The sequence below is a fragment of the Malus sylvestris genome, chromosome 15 (assembly GCF_916048215.2).
Source record: "Malus sylvestris chromosome 15, drMalSylv7.2, whole genome shotgun sequence".
NCBI lineage: Eukaryota > Viridiplantae > Streptophyta > Magnoliopsida > Rosales > Rosaceae > Malus > Malus sylvestris.
Window position 1 is genome coordinate 24,127,499 of NC_062274.1, and position 22,399 is coordinate 24,149,897.

Consider the following 22,399-nt stretch of genomic DNA (forward strand, 5'->3'; position numbering starts at 1 on the left):
TAACTATATCATTATAAAAAATAAATTCATAAATGGGGTTTGGAGCACAAGAGAAATAAATAATTAAAGAGATCATTATAATGAAATCAATTTTTATAATAAATCTTATCAATAAATAATTATTATTAATAATAAAATAATCCTAAATTTAAGGGATTGGACTTATTTTAAGAAATTGGACTATTCCTAATAGTGGTTCAAAAAAATTAAGCTTATATCATGTTTTCCCTTTTTTTTTTACTTGAAATTCCTAGTAATTGAACCTGGATTGTGAGTTAAATGTGGTGGGTTGAAGCCAATCCAAATTTATGGGAATCCAATTTGTGTGTTTCTGTCAATGCAACCCAAAATCGAAACGCTCCCACACCGTACCGAAATTCATTTTTGATTTCAGTTCCACCCCTATCTTGTATCGAACCGAACCGTGTTCGGGAGTTTAAGTGGAAGACCTTAACAACCAGGACAATTCACCAATTACCAAACGACTCTTGTTACAACAATGAACTAAAAATTCTACAGTAAAATGAGCCATTTGTTACAGGACATTGAGTGCTACATAATTTTGAATTAGCCATTTGTTAAAGGTACCTTTGCTTGTTTTTTGCTTTTAAAAACTCAACAATCAACAGAATGAAGTGGCAAACAAGTTTGATAACAAGGCCAGAATGTATCTCGCTCTATGCTCAAGCCCAAATTGAAGTTCCAGGATGGGCCATTAAGTTGATTCCAACTATACCCTCTATTTAAACCATGAAACCCATATGGTTTCTAGGGCAAACAAGCAGCTGTACTCTGATTACAAACCCAAGACTGATTCTCCACCTCCCTGAGGCTCGATTTCAGTATATTTTTCGATTATTTTAGACGCTCAAATTTTTGGCCGTTATATTTTAATCATTGAATCTTTGATTAAAAATCTAAAGAGTAAAAAACCTTGATGGATAGCATAAACCGGCACACGATAAGAATATTTTAGTGAGGGGAAGTAGAGTAGTGCTGGAAATTCTCTAAGTGGTAGCAACAAGAATTAGAACGGAAGGCACACATCGCTAAACTTGCCAATTTTCCAAATTACTTTACTTTGTGCGGGTAGCCAGTGCTAGGTCAAACTTTCAAAAGTAGAAATTGTTTCCCAAAAGTCGAAATTAATTTACTTTAAACAGTAATGCCACGGACAAATGGGATTTTTCCTGCATTTTATTTTCTGGAACAGACAATGATTGTAGCAAGCTGCAATCAGTGGTGGTTGTTGAAATTTCGATGGAGTCGGTACAGGGTGGTTGAGATAGTTAAAGTGCAGTTAAACTCATTTAACGATTATCGTTCTAGCTCAAAACTAAATGGCGCTAAACCAAACGATCATTTGCGTTTAAAAACAACAAAATTAAACCATTATGTAAATTGGGAATCCAACTAAAAAATTATAACATTCTTAAAAAAAAAAAAAAAAACTAATTGTAAACTCTCTGCAATCATCATAAGTTCATAACCGAGCACATAAAATGATGCAAAGAAAATACCATAACACAAGATTAATTAACTAATTTCTCACAAACATAATTAGTTCTTTAAAACAAACCACATTACACTCTTAATACTTCTGCAGCAGCGGCAACAAGTAGATGCTTAATGCCATGAACAATAAAACATCCTCGAACACTAATATCCAAAACTCAGTTACTAATTACCCAGCAAACAACAACATCATCGTCTGCATAGAGCGATCCTAGAGCATCCTCTGGAGTAAGGACGAACTGGGCCTCTGGCTTTGAAGCAGCTGTGGGTGTAATAAGACCTCCCTGACCGCGGCGGGCAGGGGATGCGATTCGCCGACAGCGCGCCGTACGAAATGTAGTACTTCGTCCTCCCCCAGAGCAGAGATCTGCGAGCGTACCCGTTTTCCACGTCCAGTTCCAAGTCCTCGCCGTCCTCATCGTCTGCCTCCTCGAGCTCATCGTACAGTGGCGACATTGTGGCGGTCGGCCACTCCAGAGCCTCCGCAACTAGCTTCAAGCTGGTCTTGTCGATTTGAGCTTGGATTTGAGGACCCAAATGGAGAAAAATGAGGAGGGAGCAGAGGAAAAGAGTGGTTGCAGTTGGAGAAGCCATGGAAAAACCTAGAGAGAGAAAATCACAGTAGTTTTTTTTGGGGGTGGGGAGGTGCTGGGGTCTGGTGAGAGAAATCTAAAGGTCGATTTGACTTGTTTTGGGGGTCAGATGAAGAGCAAGTGGGGCCAAGGTTCACATGTGAGTGGAGAAAGGTGTGAGTGAGCAGAGATTGGGTTACAGCTGAGTTTCTTCAATGTAGGTATCAAAGCGTTGATTGTAACACCGTTCCATAACGTTATTATTTTTCATCTAAAATACGTCAAAACATGATCGATTTATGATGTTATTTGAAAATTTACGATAGTTCAGATTCAAAGTATTGAATACGTCGTTACCAAAAGCTCTTCCATACAATCCAACGCTTGTTAAAGAAAATTAGACATTCGTTATATTGGATCGAAACGCTCTAACAAAATACTTCAATATTGTTACCCAAAAAAAGTACTCCAATATTTGTAACCTCACTTTGTACATCAAAATATTGTGACCTCACATGTAATATTTAGATCAGATCATAACATAGTTGTGTTTTCATCAACCTACATTAGAAGTCAGGCATATTATTTATGTCGTCCATTTATATAAATTAATACATGGGATCTCATGTGTTTTTGAGATACGCAAAAATTTCTCGTTTTGAATACATTTTGTGTTTGTAAGGCAGGAGTAGCGGTTGGGTGTGCTACAATTTGTTCAGTTTGATTGGTGACGTGTTCTGTGTGAGATTGAGGCGTGGCACACTAGCTTTTTTTTTGGTGGGGGGGGGGGGTGTGGAGCTTATATGACAAGTAAGGGATACGACATTAAAATTTGGTGTTTAGTGTACATGGCTGGTCGAGATATGGTGTCGTTTATCCCTCTTTTATATTTCATTTATATTTGCTTATTGTTTTACTAAACAAAATTTCAAGAAAATGTTGGTCCTAAATCTTTTAGGAAAACTCATAAGCAAAAGAACACGATTAAGGACTCATTTGGAACTGTGTTTTTGAAATACACTTATGCTCAAAAAAAGCAACTTCAATAAAAACGCTTATTTTAGAAGAACATGGAAACGTTTAATAAAAATACAAGTGTTTCTTAGAAAATAGAAAAACACTTCAAAATGTTCTTGAAGAAAGCACACACCATGTGTTTCTCTCAGTGGGTCTACTCAAATCCATCTCATATGTGGATTTACCCATGTTCATCCCTCTTGGTAATGGATACCCATATAACAATGGACAATACTTGATTACTCACTGGTGAGTACCCATTATACTCTCTATGTTGGGCGGCCCAATAATATAATAATATTTGTCATTAACTCCTTAACTAAAAACAACAGTTCTACTATTCCACCAACCAAACACCTTTTTCTTTCTTCCTCACATTGTCCAATAATTTTTCTTCAAACCAAAAGAGGAAGCAGGCCTACCGAAGGCCTGTGAGTCTGATGTAATGGTGGTAGAAAAATCAAATCCTCGCTGCCAAAGCCATGGCTTGATGTCTCAAATCGTGGCCTCATTCCACCATCAATGACCAGGACGACGACGACGATTTCGAATTCTGGTTCAATGCTATCGTCTTATACGCCTTCTTCTTTGTTTACAATGGTTTACTTAATCGTCTCATTAATCTCTGTCGTCCACCATAGAGGATGACGAGTCGCATTTGTTGTAGAAGAAAGAGAATAGAGATGTGGGTCGCCGGAGAAGAGAACCCATGGTTGCCATGACATGGACGTTGTGCAGATTTGTTGGAGAAAATATGAAGGGGTCTGTTTGTTCACATGATTAATAAGATAAGAGAATAGTTATAAAACTTAAATATGAACACATGTCTTGTTTTTATTTTGTCATATTGTATGCTGAGTAAAATGGGTAATGACTTATCCTATAATTATTAGCGGCTTTTTCACTTTATCTATCTCTCTCTCTCTCTCTCTCTCTATTTCCTTTCTTTCCCTTTGGCTCTGTGACCTGTATAGAGTAATTATATCAAATCACCACTATCACTGCTGCAAACTTGTCCAACCGCGTTGTAATCAGCCACCAACCCACCGCTGTCAACTCTACCAAATATGCCAAGCCAACCCAAACTATGTCACTCCTTATTTTGTCACCCACCCACCCTCGTCGAACCACTCGCATCTCTTCCGTTGTCTATTCAATTGGTTGAGATGAAGCATGAGATCGAGCTTGAAGAGAGAGAAGGCAGGGATGATAAATAGTTTTAAGTGGAGATGGTTGTGTTATGGACTCTATTACCTTAATCACAGAGAATTGGGAATAATTAAGAATTGTAAATTTTGTTATTAAGAAGTTTGTTAGATTTTGCTAATTGGAACTTGATTATGTAGCTAGTTGTATAAATGTGGTAGTAAACTCCAATTTTTATAAAGGTCTTATTTTTCAATAAATTTTTATTAATATAAAAAAATATTGGTGCTCTCCTCTTTCTTCAATCTCCATTGTTATTTAGCATCTAGGTCAAAGTTGAATAAGATCTTATAGTTGATATTGTGGGACCAGGATTTTTAGGGTTTGAGCAAGACGGATCGGAATACGTATACCTTAGAGGTTCGGTTATGGACCCAACAACTTCGATCAAATTGAGCAAATGGACTAGCGATGTCACCATCATCTTGTGTTTCGAGAAAGTAGGCAAAGTCCGTCGACTACACTGAGATTGACCATTCTTGTTTCGCAAGATATGGAATCTTGATCCAAATAGGGATTAGATAAGTTTCCTATATTCTTGGATATTCTTACAATTTAGGAATTGGCGTGTGCTGCAAATAATCATACTCCTAAAAGGAAACAATATCTATCTTTAGATATATTTAAGGATTCTCCCAATTTCATACGAATTCCATATCCTAAAATGTCTCTCTCCCGACTAGTATAAGCTCCACAAGCAGTGGTGTGCGAATTTGATTTCAACAATTGGTACTTTCATTGAGAGTAAACTCATATTCCCCCCTCGAAATCACTCTACCCCCTCAAACCAATACCCATGTGACTCCGCCATACTAGGGACACAACGACACCCTTGTTGGTGAGGTCACCCCTACCATGGATTAAGTCTAGACAACTTTGATGAGGATTAATGTCTATGTTAACAAACTTCGAAAGGCTTTGAGCGCCTCTCAAATGGAAGATCATTCGAAACTTATCTACTTCAAAAGATGCGTGAAAAGCCCTAGAAGATGCTGTCTTCGGATTTGAAGAGCCATATGTCATGGCAATGTACGTTCAGACTCTAGCGAAAATTGCTAATCTGAACCCCTGCGTGGCGCTCCACAGTCAGACTTCCAACACCTCTCATAAGAAGCCCAGACGTAATTGGAAATAATCCAAGTATCAAGGGCCGATGAAGAAAAAAAAAATTGTCAGTGTCAACAGCATATATGGGGCACAAAAACATCTAGGCAATGCTAGAAATGGGAGAAATTCGGCATGCAACTAGACCAGGATGTGGTCTCCATCAACAAGCCTTGGTCATAAAGGTCCAAATCTTGGATACCATGGTCAGGTACGTGCTGGTGGACAACATATCCAAAGTTAGCATCCTCTTCAAAGAAGTAGAGGAGATGAGAGGATTGGAATTATGGATAATTTCAACCTGAGTAAGACTACTTTGCATACCTTTAATGGTGCTTCTGTTTGATCACTCAGAGTTGTGAAACTAGCGGTTAAGGCGGAACCTATAACTATCTTGTATGTTATGGACTGTCCAACTCCGCATGTGCATTTTGGGCCGAAACTGGCTACCCAAGATGAAAGCAGTCCCGTCATCACACCATCAACTACTCTAATATCCTACAATTGGCAGGATAAAAGAAACTAAGAGAGATTAGGTCAAGGCCTACTGCTGCTCAGTAGAAAGCCTAAATATGATATGAAAAGGAGAACGAAGCTCGTAGCTCTGATGGAGAAAACCGCATAGCAACCATAGTTTGGGGGCTAAGAAACAAGCTACATGGAATTCAACATGGACCCTTGACCCCAATACGACAATACTTCGAAATCAAAGGTAGATGATGATGCTGTCTACTTAAGTTTCTATCCCGACAAACCTGAACTTAAGGCCATAATAATCAAATCAAAGCTATCGGATCGAGACAAAAGAGTTATTCACTGCCTTCTTACAAGCAAATAAAAATGTATTGGCTTGGTCTACTGAAGATATGCCTAGAGTCTATCCTTCAATAATCTGCCACCATCTCCATTTGGATCTAACCATGAAACCGGTTATCTAGCGAAAGCACAATCACGAAATAGAGCAAAGTAAAATCATCGTGTTGAGATTGAAAAACTCAGGGACGCCAACTTTATTGTTGAAGTCTATTACCCAGACTGGTTAACGTAGTCTTTGTGCCAAAAAAAAGAATAAAAAAAAAGGAGGATGCCAGAAGAATTGGCCGAAGTTCTATGGGCGCATCACATAACCGTTCGGAGAAAAACTATAGAAAGCCTATTTTCCTTATCAACTACAATCTCTAACATCACATGCTTATCACAAACTACAATCTCTAGCATTACATGTTTATCACAAAATGTACTCAAAAGTATCCTACAGAGTCAAGCTTCATGCAGGAAAAAAAATTCATCCATTCTTTTATGTTAGCTGTCTGAAGAAGCACTTGGTGCCACATGTGTTGCGTACTATAGCTTTACCAGAAGTCACAGATGATGGATTAGTGTAGAAGACTCTATTAGCAGTGTTTGGAAGAAGAATGTTGCAAGTGTACAATTGCTGGTACGATGTATTGTACAAGAAGAAAGTGATGCAACTTGGGAGGATTATGATGACTTCACTTCCAAGTTTCCTAATTTCCATTTTTAAAATCTTGAGGAAAAAATTGTTTTTCAAGGGGGAATGATAGATTTTGCTAGTTGTATAAATGGGGTAGTAGCCTCCATTTTTTGTAACGGTCATATTTTTCAGGAAAATATTAACAATATAAAAAAAATATTGAAGCTCCGCTCCATCTTCCTCTTTTTTCCATCTTCATTGTTGTTCTGCATCTAGGTCAAGGTTGGATCAGATAGGATGAGGCTTGGAAATTTGGAATCGAGCAGAAAGAGTGAGAAGTTGGGAGAGAGGAAGGAGGAGAGAGAGACGGAGAGAGGGGGAGTCATGTCTTTTTGTCCTTGTATTTGATGGGTTTCAACGTATGAACATATCTACACCATTTAAAAATGGGCATAATGGGCATGGACAATAGACAACCTAAGGCATTAGACCCATTTATTATGAGTCCTTTGAAAGTGCTTAATTGTTTTAAAAGCGCTCTCAAATTATATATATACTAAAAGAGAAAATACACTGAAACACTGTTCATAGTACAGTGTGATTCCGTTTTTACCCCTACTTCTTTTTTGCTATTCCAACTTTGCCGGTTTGCTACGCTGTGGGAACAAAATGGTGACGCGTGTTCTTCCTTCTCGATGTTTCGACTTGCTTCTTTCTCTCTCTGCTCTCACCGACTCACTTCCGTCAACTCTTTTCTCTCGCAGTACCCACAAGCTCTCTTTCGCAGAAATGACGAACCTAGCTCGACTTCTCTTTCAAAACTCAGGTCGAGTCCTCGACTTCTCTCTTCTATTGCTCTCGAACTCGCCCTCTCTCGCTGACGGTTTTTGGTGCCTCGCGGATTCTGACTGCCTCCGCAGCCGTGAAATCATAGAAATCATCATCGATCAAGCCCTTGCTGTTCACAAGATCCAGCTTTCTGAAGCTTTGGCTCAATTTGATCTGGCTTGGTTCTGCTCCTCGCCTTGCTGTTAACAAGATCCAGTTGTCGAGGTTCGCAAACAAAAACCTTCTTTGCAAATGGATTTCTTGCTTTCACTGATTATTTGTCTTTCATGCATGTTGGGTTTTTTTTTATATTAATTTTGGTCATGTGATTTTTGTTCTTCATTTTACTTGGATTTTGAGATTTTGTTTCTGTTCTATTTATATTAGTTTTTTTTTATATTAATTTTGGTCATGTGATTTTTATATTAGTTTTTTTTTCTTCCTTTGCTGAAATTACACTTGGATAAATTGTGTCAATTTCTTTTTATGTGTGTAGAAAATTTTAGCGTTGTTTTTGTGGCTATTATATGATTGGCTGACAAATAGTGCCTTTAGCACTACCTTCTCTCCCACTGAGCCCTAGCTCAAACCCTCATCCGCCGTCGCTAACCTACGCCCTCCACTGCCCGCACTTCAAATTGTAACTCCCAACTCAAATCCCTTTTAGTTTATTTTCTTATAATTATTGTTCGACTTGATTTAAATTTTGTTTTCTGTTCGGTGTATAATCAGGTGCTCCGAGTGTACTCACGAGTTCAATCTCCACCGTCCTGTCATCGATGAGGCGACGGAGTTCTTCAAGACAGTTGGAGTCTCAGATTTCACTTTTGACAGTTGCAAATTGGTGCTTTACTTGACTTTTTTTTCCCCTTAATTTCGTGAAGTTTAGGCCTTTTCTTAAAATTTAAATAAAAAGAAATATCTTTCTGGTATTAGTTAGTTTTGATCTTGATATTAACTGGGTTTGGTGTTCGTGGGGATGGCAGTGTCTCGCAAAGTTAGCCGTTCATGGGTCACCAGGTCACCACAAAACCCCCTGATTGGGCTTTATCATTAGGAACTCATAGTGTAGTAGATATTCCTCAATGCAAAGGTCCCAATCCTAAAGACTTTATATTTGATATTTAATCCTTGGATTAGTGTTAAATTCTATATTTTTTAGTTTAATTTGTGTTTTCTTCTCTGTTTTTGCAGCTCATCGTCCAAGTATAAATGCTGCTATGGAGCTGCTTAAAGAAGGTCCCTTTCCGGTTATTAAAACTCAATGTTACCTGTTTTCATTTCCAGTTTTTAAGTCTTCTATTTGTTTGCTTGTTGCAATTATTCAACTTAACTACCATTTGGATCATGTGAATGACAACTTTCATGTATATTTTCAAATAATGAGCAGTTTATTGCTGTTAATCTGTTGATCACTGTATATGTTGCTGATTTACCTACTCAAACAACGTACATGTTAACATTGATATATAAAACTTATTTATATGTTAATAGTATGGTTTCTTTACTTTTGAGATTGGTTGAACAACAACATTTTCTACTTTCTAGAGTTCATTCTCTGTATTTTAGCCCATGCCAACTCACTCCACTCTATTCGAAGCTCTTCAACTTTTTCACACAAATTGCTCAAAAATTCCTGCTCTCAAACATCTTAGATCCCTCACTCACCCTTCTGGCATCAACACCCCAAAGGTATATTTCTCTCATTGCTTTCACAATTCAGTGTGTGTGTATATATATATGTATATATATGCTGAAATGTATGAAGACATTCACATATTGTAGAACTAAAAGGACGGTAGAATGCTTGAATAATGGAATGGAGTCGAGATTATGTTGAGAAAGGACAGTAAATAGCTATCACTATGTGAATGTCTTATTTTCTTTCACTATGTAATAGCTATCACTAACTTTTGTTTTTACTGTCTTATTGTATTTCCCATGTTGAGAGAAAGAACTAAAAGGATAGTAAAGTGCTCGAATAATGGAACCGAGTCGAGATTATGCCCAAGGTATATGGTAATCTTTCTATTTTACCAAAGCCAAATTGCAGTTTGTTTCGGAACAAAGAAAGATGCTCTATTAATCTAGGGATATGGCACCCCTTTGGTTTTTGGATAGGATTTGGTGCATTATCAAATAAGAGCTTATTTTCTTTAGAATTATTGAATAAGTGCAATATTTCGGTCTGAGCACCAGAATAGCAGCCACAGATAACTTCTCACCCATTAACAAACTCAGCCAAGGAGGTTTTGGCATTGTTTATTAGGTGAATCCCAATTTAGAAGTCTTACACATTTTACAATTGAATGATTTCTTCTTTATACAGTAATTTTGTTCTGTTTCTTCAAGTCTACTGTTTTTTTTTTTTTTTGTTTGTTTGTTTTAAAGCATGAAAGCCTAATAGTAATACTGATTCATTACTTCAAGGCCACTTGCCAAATGGTCAGATTATTGCTGTAAAATATGTAGATTGCACTTGAACAAGGTTTGTTTCTCGAATCACATTCATTAGTTAGATTATTAATGTGCTTCGATAGGGGTTTTCAATATGATTTTGTAATTTCCCTTGAGAACTGTTTACATGTTTCCATATGGGTTTTTTGAACTACAGAAAATTTTGTCATTCCTAAGATTTAATTGCTGTTATTGTACAGTTTAATTATTTTCCCCTAATATGATTGAATGGTAATTAGTTGTATAAATTTGGCTTTGACCGTTCTTTCTCCTCCTTGGGTTCTATTTCCGTCTCTGACCCCATTGAGCTTCAGTTGAGCTCGAGTAAGCAGTCCTAGCGACCAGCCTTCTTTTAGGTCACTCAAGGATAATTGGGATCAAATATTCGCATTTTCATTGTTTGAAGTAGGAAGCACCACTTTTTCCTCTAATTTTGTTTCTTCTGAAACTTAATGGTTCTGATTTGAATCATCTTGCAGAAGATTGAGAAACAGAAGGTTGGAGGACTAGATGATCAAGCACTGACTTATTTTTAAAGAAAAGGTCAACCACGAAAATCCCAAAGTGATATCCCATGACCACAACTATTTTTGTATTTGATTAATTTAATTCTTAATATTTTTCCGCGTTGATTTATGTTGAACTATGTCTGAAGGGTGGCCTTTGTTCAGATTGAAATACAAAATTAAATCACATTTGATCAGTTAAATCACATCTATATTAATGTGCAAATTTGCAGGATATTGACTATAATATTCACTTAATCAGTTCTCTGTATTATCCTTTCTTCAACAGGGGTTGAGAACAATATTTAATATGTAGGTTGAATTGATTGAATATTTGGTTTTGTTGGTTGAAAAGTTTAATATCGTTTATTTGTATGCTCCAATCTTTGGTTGACGCTGTTATGTGGAAAAGACCCCTTATAAAAGATTAGAGATGTAACTGGTACTTTGTCTATATTCCTGTAATTTGATTGTATATTGTTTTATTTATTTTTGTTGGTTAGAGTTTTTAATTTTTATGGGTTTATTGAATGTGTAATTCTCTAAGCATTTGACAAAGTAAGATTTGGGAGAGTGAGAATTTGTAATTACCTTGAGAGGAATTCTTTTTATTGCATCTACAAAATATTTAACATCATCTACTAACAATGCTTGGCTTTCCAGTAAACAAATAACAGGACCTCCATACATTCCTGAGCATCGCTTTTATTTAGTGGATTACAGTGAATTGTTATCCCGTGTAGATAAAGTTGAAATTCTCATAGGTAATTAAACACATTTATAAACCTACATCTATATGCCATTTTTGTTTGCCAACATTTTTTCATCCTATAATCTTATGATATTGGATTGCCAATTTACAAGATGTTGTGGGACGCATCACAACAGTGCAACCAGACAGTTTTAAATCCCGCAGCATCGCGCGGGCTTCACTGCTTGTAATTCCTAAAAATGTAAGTCATAAATAGATCTCAAACTCGATCCTCATCTCCCAAGCTGACAAAAAGAAAACCTCAAAAGGCAAACCAAAGCCTTGGGTAGGAGGTGAATTTGTTGACTGGGCTTGCTTCCAATGGTCTTGGAATAAGTTTTGGGCTAACTATTTAGGCCCGACTCATTTGCAACTAGTTTTATTTATACTGGGCCTTGGACCCCTATTGCAAAAAACACAGACAACAGAAACATGCTTTTAATGGAAGATAGTTTTTATATGAGATTGTTCATGCATAAAATGCTTTTGGTAATTAGAAGATCACGAATATTTTCACGTATCACTTTGTTTTTTACAGAAGTATATACAGAACTCAGAATTGATGCAAATAACCTAGCAAACGAACGGAGAAACCAAGACTGCTACAATTATACAACTTCTGACAAACAATAAGATAATCTAAATTACAGAGATTAATGAGATTCGAACTTAGGTGCATTGGGAGGAATACATTGTTATTGCTATATCAACTTAGCTAAGCTCAGGTCAATGAGTTTAGACTTCTTTGCCTCCTATTGCACGTATGAATTGTTTTACGTTATGAATTTGATTTCTTTTGTTTGGTCTGATATATATGTCTATATACACACGAGAATAATTTACCGTCTCATGCTTATCAGCACCATGACTTTATAAGATGAGAAAGGTACTGTACATTTAGACTCCATTATGGCTACAGATTAGCATGATTTCTCGGCAGAAATGTGGTCCATTCTCTTATTGTTTTTATTATTACGGTTTGCCTCTCTACCCCCTCTATGCAAATGCAAACATAGACTAGTCCCAACTTAGATTATTAATACATTGATTGAAAGTGCAAGGATGACAAAACTTCTGTTGATGTGCCGATATATCGTCATGTGTTGTTACGAATTTGAAAAAATAAACATGAATAATACAAATATGTTTGTATACTAGGCGGGCTAGGCTCAGTTTAGATATTAAAAACTTTAAATTTGTAGATTAAATATGTCCAAACTGGTTCAATTCGGTTTAGAGAGACCGTGACCATATTTTTGGTCAAAACCTGAACGACATCGACCGTCTATGCCCAGTTCGGTCTAGTGAACGAGAATTGGAGATCAGCTGCGAGTAAAATTCCGCCACCAATGATTAAGATGTTTAGTCGGTTCTCCTCCCTCTTTCCGAACAACAACATATATGACATATGTAGTCGACTCTCATCCCTTATTCTGAAGAACAACTCATATGACATATGTATACCACCATTGTGGTTTTCCGTGCTAATGATATAACGTCATTTAAATGAAAACTTACAAATATTTTTGTTGCACGGGATGCTACGATAATAGTGTATGGAAATCCTTGCATGCAATTGCAAGCTATTACAGGCTAATTAAGTCAAGGTAAGTGGAAGGACACTGAACTAGTTACTCTAGGCTGTGGCTGTACCTATCAATAATTAATCCCTGCAAGGTTAGGGTTTAAATCATGACCTCAAGTTTTAGACGATATTTCCATCACCACAACCCTTAAATACGCAATGCAGGGTTTACTCTGCCAATTCACCAAAACTGCATAAAAAAGGCAAATGTGGAAAGTTGTACTTGTTTGTAAAGTTGAATTTTTGAGAGGGCTTTTGTATGCACCATCGCTAAGATTCTCTCTCTCTCTCTCTCTCTCTCTCTCTCTCTCACTGACTAATTTTCAACAAATACGGAATTCAGTCTCTTCTGTTGCTTTCAGTTTTCATCAACAAGTATGAAAAAGGTTTCTTGAGCAATAATGTTAATGTGATAAGTTAAGGCAAGACAATCTGAAAGGAAGCAATTCTACAATTGCTTTTGGCTTGTGCGTTTGAGGTGCAAGTTTTATACTTTTTTTATATGTATAGGCTGAGAATATCACAGAGACAGAGAGAGTGATAGCTTCTTTAGCTTTTACAGAAAAATTGGGACCACTTTCTCAGCAATTTTTATTATTTCTGCTCAAGATTCTTTGCAGTTGATAACAATGGATTTGATTTATACCACTCCAAATTGTTCAATTAATTTCTATTTCTCAATGTCCGATCTTTTTCTTTAACACTATTTTGTAGCAAATCAATTATTGTAATGATTCAAGATTAAATGATAGTAGTTATCGATATGATGGATAGTAACAGTTTGAAAACATAGCTTAATGAGTATATTTGCTACAATAATAACGCTATTTAAGAATATTGTTACAGTAGAATAATTTGAGATTATTTACCAGAAAAAAAAAAAAAAAACACCTTTCTAACTCCCAAGGGTATTCGATTGTTTAGCAATGAGATCTTCTACTAATGTATATAATACATAGAAGTATAATAGAAATATCAGTTCAATTCGATTATCTAATATGGTAGAAATATTGAATGGTTTACGAACTGTGGCATGCAAAATTACCTTTTAACTTTTCCCCGGCTTCACTGTGCTGATTTTTTGAGTCAGGCATCTCGATCTTCTGCCTAGCATGCCTTTTACGTCGACGTCAAATTTACTAATTTTAATTAGTTACCATGTCTATGGAAACTGAAAGGGGATTGCTGAGTAAAGTTTATTACTATTAGTTCGCAAGGAAGACATTTAATAGTTTGCCAGTGACAAATGAGAAAAAGAAGAAGAAAAATGATGAGTTGTTTTCTAGGGTAGCTAAGCAATCGGCATCACCGTCAGCTTCTAATCCAACTTGGAAAGTGTGCCAAGAAAAGCAGTGAGAGGAGAGAGCATGATTCTCTCCCTTCTTTTTTATCTCTCCCCTTCCATTCCCTCGTATTTGAAAGATCATGATTAAATCATGTCAACATCTTATATTAATTTTTATAAAAAGAGAAAGATAAAATAAAGAATGTGAGAGAAGTGGATGAAAGGAGATGGAAAGAGGAGGGGAGAGAATTCTAGTCTGAGAAGAGACAAACTATGCACACCAGGATAATACAATCTCCAGGAATCATGATCAAGCTACTGACAGCGACTCCACCCACCGGAATATTCCACTGCCGGTAACTTCTCCCGGTGATAATCACACTCTTGATTTGTTACGACATTAAAACTGCTATAGCTAAACTCTATGAGCAGAAAGATTATTAAGTGCTACCAATTGTATACAAGAATGAGTTTAACTTTAACTTCTTGTGATATTAAAATTGTTATAGCTAATCTTTTTGAGAATTTTTTGTATTATGAGTTGTATTATTGTATACAATAATGTGTCTCTTATACATATAATGACTAATTTTTTGTTATACATGAATCATAATTTACTACATGTGCATAAACTTTTCTTATGTACTTATAATCCATCAATTGTATTGAACGTTTAAAATGAATAACTCGTTATACTAAGAAGCGAAATATATTATACTGAAACTTGAACTCTAAGAAGATGGATTATTCTATGTGTTATTATCTGACACATTTCATGTGACTGTGGGTACCTAATTGATCTTTTTGTGTTCCATAAAGTGAAATTTTTAAGGCAAAGCAAATACCTTTGAGTCAAAGAAATCATATAACAGTTCTAAGTTCATGCACCTTCTTCAACCATCCCATTGAACAAGTCCATCAACTTTGTGGACAATAATTTCAAGTTCCAAAAGTCTACCTTTAATCTAATGAGAAAACTACGCTTTGGATCTTTGACCATTTGTTTTGATTCAGAACTCAGATGATTCAATGGTAGAGATATCCCTACACAATGGAGAGCAACTGTGTGAAACGAGTTACTTTCACATGACGTATTAATTCAATAATGCAATGTCATGTGAAAAGAAACTTACATACTACATTATATTATTAAATTAAAATGATACAGTAAACTCACTTCATGTAAGTCGTCGTTGTCCAAGATGATGGGCAGTCTCTATCAGATACGTTAATGCATTCATAAATGATTTTTTAGATTTTTCTACAGGTTTCGATAGATGTATAAAATAATGGTCACTCAGAACTTGCTATATAAAGTCCTTCCCACTTACAAATGAAGCCTGCTGGATTCTGTAAATTGGAGGTTTTCTCAGTATTTAAATCAATTCTCACTTCCACTATTTTATTCACTTCCTTTCAACTTTTCTCCATCCTCCTTATCCCTGTCACTGCACCAATCCCACCCTAAACAAAGTTCCCCCTCCTCACTCATCACCTCCACCCCATACCTCTGCCTCCTTTGTTTCTTACATTATTTCCAGCCTGCTCTCTCTCTCTCTCGCGTCTGAGAAGCCATGGATGTTGACATGCTCAAATCATCATCATCATCAGCAGGTGATCATCATCATCACATGGACATGATGACGATGATGATGCAAATGCAAAAACAGCAGCACTCTCCTGATCAGTTCTGCAGTGACTCTTACCCTAACAACAACAACAATCCCACATTTCCAGAGATAGATTTTAATTGGGTTTCAAATCCAAACCCAAATAACCATGAATCCATTTCTCCAGTACCAATTTTCCATAATCCAAATGCAGTTCCTCCACAACCAACATTGCTAAATCCTGCATTACCCTCCTCTGTTTCCTTCATGGGAAACCCAATCCAAGAACCCTTAACTCCAAGACTAAGTAAGCCTTCTGGTATTAGTCCTACAGGACTATCAGTCCTATCCAGTACTTCATACGAGAAGAGAAACTCCATGGCTGCAATGAGGGAGATGATCTTCAGGATTGCAGCAATGCAGCCCATTCAGATAGACCCGGAGGCGGTGAAGCCGCCGAAGAGGAGGAACGTGAAGATTTCGAAAGACCCACAGAGTGTGGCGGCGAGGCACCGGAGGGAGAGGATAAGCGAGAAGATCAGAATCCTGCAGAGACTTGTTCCTGGTGGGACTAAAATGGACACTGCTTCTATGTTGGACGAGGCCATACATTATGTGAAGTTTTTGAAGAAGCAAGTGCAGACTCTGGAGAGAGCTGGGGCTGATAGACCAGTCGGCCTTGGATTCCAAGGGAGTGGCAGTCAGTTGGGTAATGTGAATTACTCTGGGTTTTTAAGGCCTTCGCAGTTGGTGGGTTCTGTGCAGATGCTTAGATGATGGGAGACTTGTTGAAATTTGAAATATCATGTACTGATTGAGTGATTGTTGTGTACGTTTGAGAGATTGTTTCTGAGGGGAATGTGGATTAGTTGTTGATTTGTAGTTGTTACTTGTTATTTTTTAAAGGAAAATTTGATGTCTGCATGCTTTTAGAGGTTGCATTAATCCATGCAGAACACTATTTACATAACCAAATGTCCTAACAAGTTCAACTGTAAATATATGTTAAAAGAAATGAAAAATAAAAATAAAAATAGTGTTGCCCCAATCAATCCATAGCAAACAACCATAAACTAATCATCTCAAAGATCGTTTTTCAGCAGCAGAATCAACCAAAACGAAGAAGCATCTTCCCAAATATTTCTTCCTTGTCCCGAAACTCAAACAGACCAAGTGCATGGGCAAATGTATTGCCTTGCTTAAATTGAAATGAGACCTCCTCTATATCCATCTACGTACCGATTTTTATGTCACCAAGAAGATTACTAATGTTGCCAAAACATTACTCCGACCCCTGAGGAGAGAGATCACCTCTTGCGAACCAGATTCAATAATAACAAATAGTAACTCTTACGGTCAACTGCCAAAAGAAGAGTTGTTTATCCCATCCCATTCATTCTCATACCGATTCATGGCTTCTATGACTCTAGGTAAGTAGTAAACATGCAAACATGCCATAAATTGAGAGAGATTATATATTGCAAGATCTTGAAGATGAACTATATATACTAAGAACAGTAAATAAAGACCACTGATAGATGATGATTAGAGTCTTTATTACACTACTGATGATAGTGATAATGTGGCAATGACTAATGAGATGCATGTTTAACAAGCTTTTTGTATGTCTAAAGACTCCAAACCATGGTCAAACTCAAAAGGATATTATTCTTACGCCCAAAAAGTTGACAAGTGAAGTCTGGGTGGTGAGTTATCTCGCTACTCTCACACACTAGAGGTCCCCGTTCAAACCCGAGCTCAGACAAATCCCTTGATCAACTGATGCTGAATTCAACCATTTTTGCTTCAACATTTTTGTTCGCCCATAAAAGTTTGACGAGTAGTGGGGGGGCTCATTGTCCATATACGAGCATGGGAGATTCAAGCTTGAGTTTTATTTTATTTTAAAATTCAAGAGAAATACTTCTAGATTGAGTGAATTGGTTATGCAATGGTTTCTTCAAAATAACATTGTGCTAACAACCCGGTCTCTTATATGCTTTTAGCTATCATCTGTGTGAATAGCAGTATCCTTATTTTATACTTTCATTAAGTAGAACGTAAGCTTTTGTGATATGCACTAGTATAAATATTTTAAATTGATGATTGGGTTCGTTCATTGTATGCTTCTAGGGTCGAGGAGTGTATTTGTAAAAATTATCAAAATCGGAGCTAAAGATGACCGTTAAATCGTGATTTTTTATTGTAACCGTTGAAAGATTTCTTCCCGTTACCTAATCTTGTAATGTTTGTTTTTGGTGATTTTTGGCGTAGATCTGGAAGTATATATAAAATATTTGACGGTTGGATCGTCAAAACTAATTTCGTAGAATGCATAAATTATTGGAGGAATTTAATATGCCAACCATGTCTCTCACTTTGCCCGACGAATATATCCACTTACCCGATGAAAAAAACCCTAAATCCTAATTAAGGCTTTGCGCAACAGAACCTTTATAGCAAGTCCACCCAAGAGTATCCCCTAGGGTATTGGGCAACCCAAAAAAATGCTCCAGCCCTACCTAATCAACTGGGCTCCAGGAGAGCCCGACACATAGCCCAAGCCCAAATCCCCTAACCTACTGACTGGGGGGGTGGGGGGACTAACGTCAGGCTGATGTTAGCCTGGCGTTAGCCACCATTTTTTTAAGCAGGCTGGAGTCATCCACCATTTTTTTTAAGCAGGTGCGTGAATCACACGCGGGAGAAGGGCTAGTAGCCCGATAGGAAAATAGGATTGGCGCTCGTTGGGCAGGTGCACTTTCCCAACAACTAGGTGACGTGGCGTAATCTGGACCATTGAAATTTTCAGATTAACGGTCCAGATTTTTAGGCCTAAAAAAGAAAAAAAAAAATTCAATTTTTACCGTTGGCATACGTGTCAAAATCTAGGCTGTTGGATTACAATTTTTTTTTTTTGTAATCCAACACCCCATATTAATTAAGTTAATAAACAATATTAAAAAATACAAAAAAAAATTATAATACTTAACCATGCTTTTCCACCTTACATCACATTTCAATATTATCAAATACTTTCAGTTTGGTATGTTAAAAATCTTATCAAAAATCTATCAACAAAATTCTTACATAATCATGACACTTGGTGTTACAAGATTTGTTAAAAATATACTCGAAAATCTATCCACAAAAATTGTACTTTCAGATAATGATACATGGTGTGACGAGATTGTTTCCTATCCGGAATTAAAAATAAAATTATCTTTTATTATTTTTGAAAAAATTTTAATAATATTAATACCAATATATAGCCTGGGCTATTCAGTTTAGGAGTTAAGATCCACTTGGGCAATTATTGTTCACTAAATGCAGTTACTGTTCACTTTGGGGGATTGGTTTGCCTATAGCCTAGGGGATTTTTTAGTAGTGGAGTTGCTCGTATGGGTCGTCATGCAAAAGTTTACATAGTATGCGCCATTTTTTTTCTTTGTCGCCAATGTTTGCCCTACGAATACATTCTTGCCTCCCAAATCATTTATTCGAGCAAAGCCTTTTGCAAAACCTTAAATATTGACCAGTTTTGCACGACTATCTGGAAACTTCGTCGGATCAAGTTGATTTATCTGACAAAAAATGGCTCGTCAGCCTGAATTTTGTAGGGCAAGTAGTATTTTCTAGTAATGATCCATTCTTTCCACTTGTGAGATTCATATCTTAACAAAATTGAGGTATAACATTTTATACCAATTTTTGCTTTAACATTATCTTAGTTAGCTTGGCATCCGCTTTGAACAAAGAAAATACGTGTGCCTCTAAGAGCAAGTCCACCGTTGGACCTTGCTCGGGGGACATGCGAGAGGAAAGGGCCCGAGGGCCGGTGGGTTTGGCTACAGCATTGGGCAGCCCGAGTGAGGGTGGGAGCCCGAGGGCCAGGCCCGTGAGGGATTGACAGCCTTTTAGCCCGAGGGGTGTGACGTCAGGCTGATGCCATGCCTGGCGTCGGTCCATTTCTTTATATTTTTTGTGTTAGGCGCGTGCCCCTCACGTGCGTGTGGGGGCGCGTCAGCCGACACGTTTTCAGATTGAATGACCCACGCACAGTGACCATTGGGAAGCCACGTGGCTTCCCAAAGTCCATTCGATCCCAACGGCTCTTTAATACGAGCCGTCCGATTTCCAACGGTACTAAAAAAAAAAGCTGATTTAATATCAACCGTTCGATTTGAGATCAACGGTTGATGTTAATCTGCTTTATAAATTTAAAAAGAAAAAGAAAAAATAGTTTTAAAATTAAGAAAAGTTACCGTTGTGACACGTGGCACAATCTGGAGTGTTGGAATTCAATTTTTTTTTAATCCAACGGCAGAGATTAATTATTTGAATCAAAAAATTTAAAAATTATAAAAAATCCGAAAAAAATCTTAGAAAAAAAAAAGTTTCTACTTTTCTATAAATAATATTTTATTTATAATAGTCGTTTTGGGTAAATGACACGTGACGCAACGAGAACGATTTAAAATATCTTATCCGAAATTACAAATAAATTTATTTAGTATTATTTTGTAAAAAAAAAAATAATAATATTTTATTGTCTATTGCCAAGGCTATTCAAGTGCAAGAGTAGAGATGCAAAAGGCAGTTACTGTTCACAGGGTGGATTGAATAGTGGATTGTCTGGGGGGAGGGCTCCAAGGGTGGAGTTGCTCTTATATAGGTGCGTCTTCTTGTCCACTTAGTAATTGTGACTAATGTATTTTATACAAAGCTTTCAAAAAATTTATTAAATCCGTGCTAGTTTGTCATTCTATGGAAAGAAAGTTGAGGTTCCACCACAAAATTAATTGACAATATCTAATTACTTATAAACACACACAAGGTTTCTTTTTTCCCCGATGTGGGATTAACAGTCAATACTCCCCTCAAGTGTGAGACATTTTCAATTCTAGCACGTGAACATCATAAATTTGGTAACGTGGAGCATGTGTGTTCATTGGGCTTTACACGTGGGACAACTTGCTTTGATACGATAAAGAAAGTTGAGGTTCCACAATCAAACCAATTAGCAATATGGAGAGTAAATAATTCTTATAAGCACATGTAAGGTCTCTCATTTCCCTGATGTGGGATTCACTCTCAATACGTCTCCTCATGTGTAGTGAATTTTCAAGCCTAACACGTGGACAACACAAATCCGATGACATGGAACATGTGTGGCTTTTGGACTTCAAATGTGGGACAACCTGCCCTAATGGCATATTAACTATATTGAGAAAAATCAGAAGAGGATTAAGAATTGAGAAACATTAAAGAACTAGAGAGAGAACTGAAGAGAAAATAAGGAAAAATGAACGTGCTTTTATGTGTTGATTGAATGAATTTTAGTTATTACATTAAACCTTTAAAAATTAGAAGTCCTTTAGCCCAAGCATAATTATAGGGAATTTGGCCATGAATTATATTTGATTCTTACATAAACATTGTATGTCACTATGTGATGTGTTTGATTCAGTGACATGAGATCATCTAGCGCATTGGGTTGTAAGTATAGTTAGAAGTCGTTAAGTAGTCTGTTAGTATTAAATAAGGTCTCTTTTGTATAAATAGCTTCTCTGTTTTATATAAATAGCTTATGAGCTATCTGTTGTAACTAAGAATCATTCAATCAATACAGAAAGCACGTTCATTATTTCTTACTTTCCTCTTCAGTTTTCTCTCCCTAGTTCTTCGGTATTTCTCAATTCTTTATCTTTTTTTTATTTTTTTTCTCAATGTAGTTAATAATATTTATCAAACAGTTGAACAGTCATTACAAAAATATTGATTGTTTTACCAAGATTGTTGATCATTGTTCTATACACATATACATAACTAAACGATAGTCAATTTGATTGATTTTTGCAAAGATAATCTTTAACCAATGATTAAAAAATAAATTATTTTGATTATGACGTTTAGGATCCATTAATTATGGGTTGGACGCAAATATTTTCCTAGAGAAAACGCCATTTTGATAACAATTTCTTTATTGTTATCTAATAAGTCGATCCTTCGCATAAAAACACCAGTGTTTGTCCTAGCATCGTTTTTTGCCATCGATTTGCATCTGAGAATGGCTGATTCAAACAAACTGAGTACAATGACCAGTCATCATCTAACTCATCACTCTCGGTGGTTCTTTTGTTCCAAACATTGAGAGAAATCCAAAATTTGAATCTCCCATCCATGGTTAATAGAAGAGAACAACGGTTAAGTATTGGAATTAAGCTACGTGAGTGGTTCGATTTCCTTCAATTGTAACCCGATGGCCAATCATTCAGTATAAACGCCCCCACCCCCATCCCTAAGATATATAAAATAAAAGGAACAAAAACAAGAAACCAGAAGAGAAAATTGATATCTAGCCTAGATCCTGCAGTAGAGGTGGGTGGTAGGTTGCCTCCCATGGCAGGGTCGAATTATGGAAGTGTTCATGTCTCTACGATCATGCGTCACTAAAAGCCATTTATCTTATTCAGCATAAAAACAAATGAACCACCAAAAAAAAAAAAAAAAAGTGGTCAAACCACA

General features: G+C 36.6%; 2 protein-coding genes and 1 long non-coding RNA gene across 11 annotated transcripts; 2 read left to right on the plus strand and 1 right to left on the minus strand.

Annotated features, from left to right (window-relative positions):
• Positions 1 to 1,517: 1,517 nt before the first annotated feature.
• On the minus strand, positions 1,518 to 2,195 carry LOC126601570 (protein RALF-like 34). Its single transcript, XM_050268298.1, has one exon. The coding sequence runs from the start codon at positions 2,107 to 2,109 to the stop codon at positions 1,705 to 1,707; it is 405 nt and encodes a 134-aa protein (XP_050124255.1). The 5' UTR covers positions 2,110 to 2,195; the 3' UTR covers positions 1,518 to 1,704.
• Positions 2,196 to 7,405: 5,210 nt separating this feature from the next.
• LOC126604446 (uncharacterized) lies at positions 7,406 to 11,601 on the plus strand. Of its 9 annotated transcripts, none has more exons than XR_007616606.1 (6): positions 7,406 to 8,317; positions 8,410 to 8,770; positions 8,872 to 10,165; positions 10,614 to 10,677; positions 11,304 to 11,404; positions 11,505 to 11,601. It is a non-coding gene; the product is annotated as an uncharacterized LOC126604446 (long non-coding RNA). The 9 variants fall into 9 exon arrangements; XR_007616610.1 differs by lacking the exons at positions 11,304 to 11,404; positions 11,505 to 11,601 and having other exon boundaries at positions 7,406 to 7,675; positions 7,770 to 7,902; positions 8,174 to 8,317; positions 10,614 to 10,843; XR_007616607.1 differs by lacking the exon at positions 11,304 to 11,404.
• A 3,997-nt stretch (positions 11,602 to 15,598) lies between these two features.
• LOC126604691 (transcription factor HEC2-like) lies at positions 15,599 to 16,795 on the plus strand. The gene has a single exon (XM_050271979.1). The coding sequence runs from the start codon at positions 15,836 to 15,838 to the stop codon at positions 16,646 to 16,648; it is 813 nt and encodes a 270-aa protein (XP_050127936.1). The 5' UTR covers positions 15,599 to 15,835; the 3' UTR covers positions 16,649 to 16,795.
• Positions 16,796 to 22,399: the final 5,604 nt, after the last annotated feature.

Excerpts from the sequence above, each read along its gene's own strand:
- LOC126601570 (XM_050268298.1), bottom strand. The coding sequence starts at position 2,109 with ATGGCTTCTCCAACTGCAACCACTCTTTTCCTCTGCTCCCTCCTCATT.
- LOC126604691 (XM_050271979.1), top strand. The coding sequence starts at position 15,836 with ATGGATGTTGACATGCTCAAATCATCATCATCATCAGCAGGTGATCAT.